Source organism: Conger conger, chromosome 14, assembly GCF_963514075.1.
Source record: "Conger conger chromosome 14, fConCon1.1, whole genome shotgun sequence".
Taxonomy (NCBI): domain Eukaryota; kingdom Metazoa; phylum Chordata; class Actinopteri; order Anguilliformes; family Congridae; genus Conger; species Conger conger.
The window spans coordinates 39,273,716-39,283,843 of NC_083773.1; the positions used below are offsets into that span (position 1 = coordinate 39,273,716).

Consider the following 10,128-nt stretch of genomic DNA (forward strand, 5'->3'; position numbering starts at 1 on the left):
AGACCTCATATATACTCTATATACACTAAGGCAGTAGACCTCGTATATACTCTATATACACTAAGGCAGTAGACCTCGTATATACTCTATATACACTAAGGCAGTAGACCTCGTATATACTCTATATACACTAAGGCAGTAGACCTCATATATACTCTATATACACTAAGGCAGTAGACCTCGTATATACTCACTAAGGCAGTAGACCTTGTATATACTCACTAAGGCAGTAGACCTCGTATATACTCACTAAGGCAGTAGACCTCGTATATACTCACTAAGGCAGTAGACCTCGTATATACTCACTAAGGCAGTAGACCTCGTATATACTCGATATGCTCAAAGGCAGTAACCCCAGTCCCTTTTTCTGCAGTGCGGCGACCCCTTCCAGGAAGATGACCTGGTGATTCTGAACGGCAGCAAAGAGGAGACGGAGAGACTGCAGCAGAGAATGGAGGAGAGGAGAGCCCGAGCCAAGCTGGGGAAGGTACAGAAGACTCCTGTCCCTCCATCCCAAACGCCCCTCTGCCTCAAACCTGCATGTGACCAAACGCCCTTCTGCCTCAAACCTGCATGTGACCAAACGCCCCTCTGCCTCAAACCTGCATGTGACCAAACGCCCCTCTGCCTCAAACCTGCATGTGACCAAACGCCCTTCTGCCTCAAACCTGCATGTGACCAAACGCCCCTCTGCCTCAAACCTGCATGTGACCAAACGCCCCTCTGCCTCAAACCTGCATGTGACCAAACGCCCTTCTGCCTCAAACCTGCATGTGACCAAACGCCCCTCTGCCTCAAACCTGCATGTGACCAAACGCCCTTCTGCCTCAAACCTGCATGTGACCAAACGCCCCTCTGCCTCAAACCTGCATGTGACCAAACGCCCCTCTGCCTCAAACCTGCATGTGACCAAACGCCCCTCTGCCTCAAACCTGCATGTGACCAAACACCCCTCTACCTCAAACCTGCATGTGACCAAACGCCCCTCTGCCTCAAACCTGCATGTGACCAAACGCCCCTCTACCTCAAACCTGCATGTGACCAAACGCCCCTCTACCTCAAACCTGCATGTGACCAAACACCCCTCTACCTCAAACCTGCATGTGACCAAACGCCCCTCTGCCTCAAACCTGCATGTGACCAAACGCCCCTCTACCTCAAACCTGCATGTGACCAAACGCCCTTCTGCCTCAAACCTGCATGTGACCAAACGCCCCTCTGCCTTAAACCTGCATGTGACCAAACGCCCCTCTATGTTAAACCTTCGCGTTACCAAACGCCCTTCTATGTTAAACTTGCATGTTAAAACTCCACATTATCAAACACTGCTGTCCCTAAAATCCACTTTATCAAACGGTAATTTCATTAAAATTCTATATTTATTGTTTCTCCTTCAGAAATCTAAGAAGAATAAGGCTGCTGTTTCCAAGCCAGAGGAAGTGAAAGGTACACCATTTTATTTTAACACAAATAACATGACAAATAAAAAGATTGTGAGAAAAACTACAGATTGTTCATGTATACAGTGAGGTCTGTAAGTATGTGGGCAGTGGCACAGGCGTTCCTACACGGTCCACTCTGTAAGGATGTAAATACCATCGAATTGTATGTATGTATGCGGTGAACCATGTAGGAATTACAGCCCTTTAAACGCGTGTCACCGTCCAAATACTTATGGACTTCACTGTATATGCAGACGGGTGACAAACTAAAGGAAAAACCTGAATGCTGATGCTTCCATACAGGTGCGCTGTATGATACACTTGAGCAGTTAACATCCTATTGTGCTCTGTGGCATGTACACAAATGCTGGGCAGGCCCAGTTGGCCTCCATTTTGGATTTTGGATCAAGATGGCAAGAGGAAAAGTTCTAAGTGAAAGAGGGTTCATTACTGGGATGGCAGGAGCTTCAGTCACGAAGACTGGTCAACTGGCTAAATTATGCTGATACAGTATGAAACACATTTGTGAACTAAATGATTTTGAGTCATCAAGGGTCTGAGGTTTCAAACCACAAACTGCTTCCCATAGATATGTAGTAAATACTACAAGGGCTGTTTATCTTGAATCATTTTCCCATTGATTTCAACAGGGAAATTAGTCACGTGAAACAACCCTTATAGTATCTACTGCTTATCTGGCTGCAGTACAGTGGTTTAAGGCTCATTTGATACCTTGGACCCCTGATCACTTAAAACCATGTAGCCAACAAATATGTATGGGGTGGCCTGTAGCGTAGTGGTTAAGGTACAGGACTGGGACACGCAAGGTCGGTGGTTCGAATCCCGGTGTAGCTACAATAAGCACAGCCGTTGGGCCCTTGAGCAAGGCCCTTAACCCTGCATTGCTCCAGGGGAGGATTGTCTCCTGCTTAGTCTAATCAATTGTACGTAGCTCTGGATAAGAGCGTCCGCCAAATGCCAATAATGTAATGTAATGTGTTCCATACTGTATGGAAGTACAGTGGAAGTAACGCAAATAACCACACATTACAACAGTGGTATGCAGAAGAGCATCTCTGAACACACAACGCATCATAACTCTTTACTGCTACTGCAGTAAAAGACCAATAAGTAAAGAAAGAAGTCTAATAAATACCTAATAAAGTCCTTGGTGAGTGTATGTGAAGATAGAACCTAGAGACCTATACAGTGATATAGGAACCATTTCTCTACGACATGGAGATAAAGCAAGTCAAAGTCATGGAGTCACGCGAATTAACACAAACTTTATTAGCCCGTGTCTCCCAAATTGTAATTTATGTCATTTCAGTTCCAGGGGTTTCTTAAGAGGCCAAATCAGCACGACAAATCTCATTAACATCTGTGACGATGCGGTCTAAAGGTGTGCCAATCGCAGAGGTGCTATTTTAGCCAGCTTTCCAATGTTAAACTGATCAATTTTTCAGTATTTTCCTGTCCCTTATGTACATTGTCTCTGATAGATTGACGCACTTGTATTGATGAACCAAATGACATTTCTGATGGCATTTGGAATTGACGTAAATGGCACTGTGCAACACTAGCACTGAGTGAAGAGGCCAGAGGCCAGTGCATTATTGTTCTGCAGTGGGTTGGTTGCATTTTCTCCTGGATTAGTTAAGTATTATTTGTTTGCTTGCTGATTCTAAATTCAGTTTAGTTGTCATTATAGTGTTCTGTTGTGTACTTGTTTGTTTGTTAGCTATTACAAGTGGTGTTTATTTAGATTCAGTGAAACTGGGTTAGGTGTTTGTTTCTCTCAGGTAAGCTAGGCTATTAAGTTAGGCTATTGTTTTACTGGCTGGCAGGCCACAGCTTTTGTTGTAGGAGGAGCCAATACTTTGCACCCTGCTCAGGCTATTAGTACTGGCACACCTGAACTCACTTCAGTGTGCATTATTGTTCTGCAGTGGGTTGGTTGCATTGTCTGTATTCAGCGTCAGGGTTATTTAAGCAGTTGTGTAGCGCACCAGCGGCAGCTGTGTGCGGCAGCCTCGGCTACTTGCCTCGGCGTACGAAGTCGCAGGTGTACAAAGTCGAGGGTGTCTATCTACGGGTGTCCATCCAGGCTGTCCGAGAGCCTGATGTTTGATTTTGTTTTTGCTGCCTGCCCTCATTCCACTGTGTAGTATTCCCCTTGTCCTCCCTAGTTCCCTCCATGTGTTTCCTTCCCATCCCTGTCCTCTCTCCTCTCCCCAGGTCCCAGTCAGGTAGGAGGGTCGCCTCCCGCCAACATGGGCAGAATATCTCTAACCTCATCTTCCCTCCCAGATCCCCTGGTATTGATCTCTGTGTGGCTGGTGGCCTCTGGAACTGCCAGTCTGCCGTCCAGAAAGCAGACTTCATATCTGCCTATGCCTCCCACCTCAACCTTGACTTTCTTGCTTTAACTGAAACGTGGCTCTCACCAGAGAACACGGCCACCCCGGCTGCCCTTTCCTCTGCCTTCTCTTTTTCCCACACACCCAGATCCTCTGGCAGAGGAGGTGGCACAGGTCTCCTAATCTCATCCTCATGGAGATCTAGTGTCTTCTCCTCATCCCTCTCCTTCTCCTCTTTTGAATTTCATGCGGTTTCTGTTACTCTGCCGTGCAAACTGTTTATCATTGTTGTTTATCGCCCCCCGGGTCCTCTGGGGAACTTTTTGGATGAGATGGACATCCTCTTCAGCTCCTCACCTGTCAATGACACCCCCCTGATCCTCCTGGGTGACTTCAACCTCAACTCAGAGTCCACCCAGTCTACCTTTCTCTCCCTCCTCTCTTCTTTTGACCTTACCCTCACTCTTTCCCCTCCCACCCACAAAGCAGGCAACCTTCTTGACCTCATCTTCACAAGGAGCTGCACAACAACCAACCTCTCTGTAACACCACTCCATATATCTGACCACTCCTTCATCTCTTTCTCTCTTCCACTCTCCTCTAACACCCATCCATCACTCCCACCATCCACTGTCACCTGTCGACGGAACCTACGCCACCTGTCTTCCTCCACCCTCTCATCTACAATCCTCTCCTCCCTACCATCTGCGGAGTCTTTCTCTCGACTGTCTACCGATGATGCGGCTACAACTCTCATGTCCTCCCTCTCATCTTCCTTTGACTCTCTGTGTCCCCTCACCACCAAACTAGCTCGGGCCTCCCCCCCCAGTCCTTGGCTTTCTGATGCTCTACGAGCTGTCCGAACCGAACTGCGGGCGGCGGAGAGAAAATGGAAAAGGTCCTGTCTCCCCAGTGATATAGCTTCCTTCCATGCCCTCTTATCATCTTTCCATTCCTCTGTCTCTCTAGCTAAATCTTCCTTCTTTCACTCGAAAATTAACGCGGCCGCCTCTAATCCCCGCAAACTGTTTTCAACTTTCTCCTCTCTTCTGGCCCCCCCTCCCCCCCCACCCCCCTCATCACTCACACCTGATGACTTTGTCTCCTTCTTTGAAAAGAAGGTCGATGCTATTCGCAATTCCTTCTCCCAACCCTCCACCCCTGCTGACCCTCCTACCCTCCCCAACTCCCTAACCTCCTTTTCTCCCCTCTCTGACGCCGACACGCTGAAACTCCTTACTTCCCACCGCCCAACCACCTGTCCTCTTGACCCCATCCCCTCTCCCCTCCTACAATCTATATCTGAGGACATTCTCCCTTTTCTCTCCTCTCTAATCAACACCTCCCTCTCTTCCGGCACCATGCCCTCTTCCCTGAAGAGGGCCAGAGTCACTCCCCTCCTCAAAAAACCTACTCTCGATCCCTCTGCCCTGAACAACTACCGGCCTGTCTCTCTTCTTCCCTTTCTCGCTAAAACCCTGGAACGGGCGGTCTGCTCCCAACTGTCCACTTATCTTCTCCACAACAATCTCCATGACCCCAACCAGTCTGGCTTCAAGAGTGGCCACTCCACTGAAACCGCCCTGCTCGCGGTCACTGAGGCACTCCACTCTGCTAAAGCAAAATCCCTCTCCTCTGTCCTCATCTTCCTCGACCTGTCGGCCGCCTTCGATACAGTCAACCATGAGATTCTGCTCTCATCGCTGTCTGGGATGGGTGTCACAGGTTCTGCACTCGCTTGGTTTTCCTCCTACCTCTCTGGTCACTCCTACCAGGTGACTTGGAGGGGTGCACTCTCCGACCCTCAACCCCTACGAACTGGAGTCCCGCAGGGCTCGGTTCTTGGGCCTCTCCTCTTCTCGCTATACACCATGTCTCTTGGTTCTGTTATCTCTTCCCACGGCTTCTCTTATCACTCCTACGCTGATGACACCCAACTCTTCATTTCCTTCCCCCCCGACACCCAAATCACCACACAGATCTCTGCCTGCTTGGCTGATATCTCTGCATGGATGACTTCCCATCACCTGAAGCTCAACCTTGCCAAAACTGAGCTTCTCTACATCCCTGCTAAGTCCTCTCCGTCAATCGACCTCTCACTGACTGTGGAGGACTTTGTAGTTTCCTCCTCCCGTACGGCAAAGAATCTTGGGGTGACTCTTGATAACTGCCTCACCCTGGCTCCACAAGTATCCTCCACTGCCAGAACCTGCAGGTTCTTTCTGTTTAATATACGCCGCATCTGTCATCTCCTGACGGAGAAAGCCACCCAGCTCCTAGTCCAGGCGCTCGTCATTTCCCGCCTGGATTACTGCAACTCCCTCCTAGCCGGTCTCCCAGCGTGCGCCATCAAGCCCCTCCAGCTGGTCCATAATGCTGCAGCCCGCTTGATGACCAGTCAGCCCAGGTCGGCTCATGTCACCCCGCTTCTCATTGGCCTCCACTGGCTTCCTATTGCCGCACGCATCCGATTCAAGGCCCTAGTGTTGGCATTTCAGGCTGCTAAGGGGACTGCCCCACATTACATACAATCCCTGATCACTCCCTACTCCCCAGCTAGACCACTCCGGTCTGCCAGCTCTGGTCGCCTTACGGTTCCCTCTCTACGTGCACCTGGTGGTCGAGCTGCACGTTCACGCCTGTTTTCCGTTCTGGTTCCTCAGTGGTGGAATGACTTGCCTACCGCTGTCAGGACAGCAGAATCCCTCCCCCTATTTCGACGCAGACTCAAAACACACCTCTTCAAACTCTACCTTAGTCCCCCCTCCTGATTTACCCCGCCCCCCCCCTTCTGATACCCCTATCCCTGTCTAACCCCCCCCCCCCCCCCCCCCCCCCCAAAAAAAAAAAAAAAAAAAAAAAAATTGCACTTATGATGACGACTATATGTTTAGAACAGCAGTCCAGGTGTATTTTCCTAGTTCTGGATGTGATGCTTTGACTTGTGGTAGAACCTATGCACTTGTAAGTCGCTTTGGATTAAAAGCGTCTGCCAAATGACTAAAATGTAAATGTAAATGTAAGAGAGGCAGGCAGAAAGCAATCTAACCACCTTCCCCCACCCCACCGCGACTCACCCACCCCCCCCCCCCCTAATCCTGGGAGAAACACTGCATTTATTAGGACTGATGGTAGTTCCGTAAAAGGACACTGCACATTGTGCACGAAAGTCCTTTTTTAATGCATTATTTTAACGCAACAATGAGATTTCCGACTGCACAGCTGTTCTCTTATCGAAGAAGAGCAACGGGAAGTGGCGAAATGGAATAGAGAGAATGAAAAAACATAAATTCAATTATGTAAACATCACAGAAAATTACAGCCGTTGGTCTTCTGTTCCAATGATGCTTCGAGCTTTGTAAAGGTCGGCCGTAAAATTTCCCGCATTGCCTGGAGATACACATTTGATACGCGTGTCTGCGTATGTCTGTCTTAGCCTGTAGGGCTTTGTTCTTTATTATCAGAACTAATGCTGTCTTTGTCGCGTCTGTGTTGTATTTTTGTCATAGTCCTGAAGGTTCATTTCAGGTGGAAGATATAGATTTAATTTACCTCTCTGGTCCTGACTGTCCACACACTCACGCACACACTCAGATATATGTTTTTGTTATTTGTTATTTTATCCAAAGCAACTCATTAACCTGTGCAGGGGACAGTCCCCCCTGCAGCAATGTGGGTTTAAGGACAGCTGTGCGTATCTTATCATGGCTACTCTGGGGATTGAACCACCAACCTTCCGGGTTCCAGTCATGTGGCTTGGCCACTAGGCGACAGGCTGGGCGTTTTGCTTTCCATTTTTGCCTGTTTTTTGTGAATGTAACGGTTTTTTGTTTACCCTCAGAAAACCCGGCCCCTGCCAAAGCCAGCTCCTCGGAGCCCAAATCGCTGGAGGAGAACGGAGAGGAAGGAGGCTCCATGGGTCAGTGTAGCACAGAGTCATATGGGAGCACAGCCTCCCTGCTCCACTGCGCACACACACACACACTCACACACACACCATGCTCCACTGCACACACACTCACACACACACCATGCTCCACTGCACACACACACACACCATGCTCCACTGCACACACACTCTCTCTCACACACACACACACACACACACACACACACACACACACACACACACTCCCTGCTCCACTGCATACACACTCACACACACACACACACACACACACACACACACTCACACACACACCATGCTCCACTGCACACACACTCACACACACACCATGCTCCACTGCACACACACACACACCATGCTCCACTGCACACACACTCTCTCTCACACACACACACACACACACACACACACACACTCCCTGCTCCACTGCATACACACTCACACACACACACACACACACACACACACACTCCCTGCTCCACACACTGCACACCCGACACACACACATCAGTTCTCATTTCAATTTGGGACATCTGATTCTGCTAATTAGCAGCTCAAGCAGATATCAGTCTTGCTGTTGTCTAGCAGTCTAGCTGTTGAATGAGGTATGCTTTGTTAGGGTTGGAGTGAAAACCTACAAGACCATAGATTTCCTGGAACAGGGTTGGGCTGCCCTGCTTTAGAGTATGATACTGTTTCCAGAGGAAACCAGTCGATCTCCATAACCTGTCCCTGGCGTTCTTCCTAGTCTGAGACTTACAGTTCCTCCCTCTCTCCCTCTCTCTCTCCCTCTCTCCCTCTCTCCCTCTCTCTCTCCCTCTCTCCACAGGCCAAGGGCCCTCCACCTCCTCCAAGCTCTCCAAGCCCACAGCGGTGGTGGGCAGCAAGCGCTCCATCCAGGAGATGCCGGGGAAGTCCGAGACCTACAAGTCTCTGTTCACCACCCACAGCACTGCCAAACGCAGCAAGGACCAGACCTCCAACTGGGTCACCCACACCCCCTACCACTTCTGACCGGTCCCCTCTGCCCCCATCAGCGGTTCCCTAAAATACCGCCATGTTCTGCTCCTCAAGCCCCCCGCCATCTTAGTCTACCTTTCAGGCCCATCCACACCACAAACGAGGAACATAACGCTCAGTGTAAATATGTCGTTTTAAAAATCGTTCTTACTCAAGCGTATGGTGGAGTCCACACCGCAAATGTATCGACAACGACAGTGTCAATCAATGTCATTGGGATCGTTTTCAGAGCGATTTTCTTCTAGCTCCGTGAACAATAAAACACTGAGACACTCTCATCCTAATTTGCAGGGCGTCACGTACAAAATGGCGGCTGACCTATTGCGGCAGAAACTATTGACAGAGCGTTATCGTTCTGCTGTGTGGATGCTCATATCGTTATGGTTATGGTTATAGTTATGGTTATGGTTATAGTTCTGTGTCTGGATGGGCCTTGTCAGAATGTGCAAAATGTCACCTTCAAGTGTCCTCCCCTCTCCTGTAGTACTGTGGGGCTTGTGGCATGTAAACAGTGAACTTTGTTCCACTTCAATTTCAGTTGGCTTTCTAAATTGACTCGATGGAAATGGAATTAGCCCAAACCCTGCTCTGATTATTAGCCCCGATATTGCCTTTATATTACTTCACTGCTTCGCTGTCTATGTGGGATTTTATTATTTTAACTTGTGATGAATTTAAGTAAACCGAAAGCTTGAGTGAGTCGATTTCTTTTTCTCTTTTTTACCCTCTTCCCCTTGTTCAATTTGATAAAAAAAAAAAAAATGTTATGTTATTGTGGTGCATCTAGAAGGAAGTCTGCATGTGGCTGTGGCTGTAGTCACAGAACTTTTTTTCCCCTAATTACGGCCACAGCCTGGTGTGAGGTTCTGCTGGTTCTGTTGTAAGGAATTGTCTCCTTTTGGCTTCAGCGGTTGTTTTGCGTTTTTTTTTCTTCTTTTTTTTTGATGAACCACGATTACCGAGTGAATGGAATAAAGATGGAAATTGTATTCAAAAAATGTTGTTTAACTGCTGATTGCATATGCAGGACGAATCCTCCGGCCTCTTATCAAAGTAGTGTTTGTGTGAAATTGGTTCCTCAAATGTTCCAGTGCAGTGGCTAAGGTAAGACTGGGCTTTTTCATCAGGCATTAAACCTAGGTCTCACCGGTCCCATGGTATTCCTCATAGAGTAATGGGGTTCCTCAGTGTCCTGGCCAAAGTCTCAAATCAGCTTTCTCATTCCACAGGTTCATTTTCATAATATTCTGTCTTCACTGCTGGTGTGTAGTGAGCATTCTGCCACAAAATGGCTGCCGCCATTTATGTGTCACGGATGGGAAGAGCTACAATTGGTGGTTATTCAAATCGGAGAGAAGTAAATGCAAATTTTATATGTGTTTATTATCCAAACGAAACT

At 48.3% G+C, this 10,128-nt stretch overlaps 1 protein-coding gene across 1 annotated transcript in view; it reads left to right on the forward strand.

Moving 5' to 3' along the window:
• rtf2 (replication termination factor 2) overlaps positions 1–9,727 on the forward strand; it is a 42,507-nt gene extending 32,780 nt beyond the window's left edge. Inside the window, exons 6-9 of the mRNA XM_061218588.1 lie at positions 374–487; positions 1,398–1,446; positions 7,644–7,721; positions 8,539–9,727. Of these exons, the coding sequence (XP_061074572.1) occupies positions 374–487; positions 1,398–1,446; positions 7,644–7,721; positions 8,539–8,723 (426 nt within the window). The 3' untranslated portion in view covers positions 8,724–9,727. The remainder of the gene's footprint in view (positions 1–373; positions 488–1,397; positions 1,447–7,643; positions 7,722–8,538) is intronic.
• Positions 9,728–10,128: the final 401 nt, after the last annotated feature.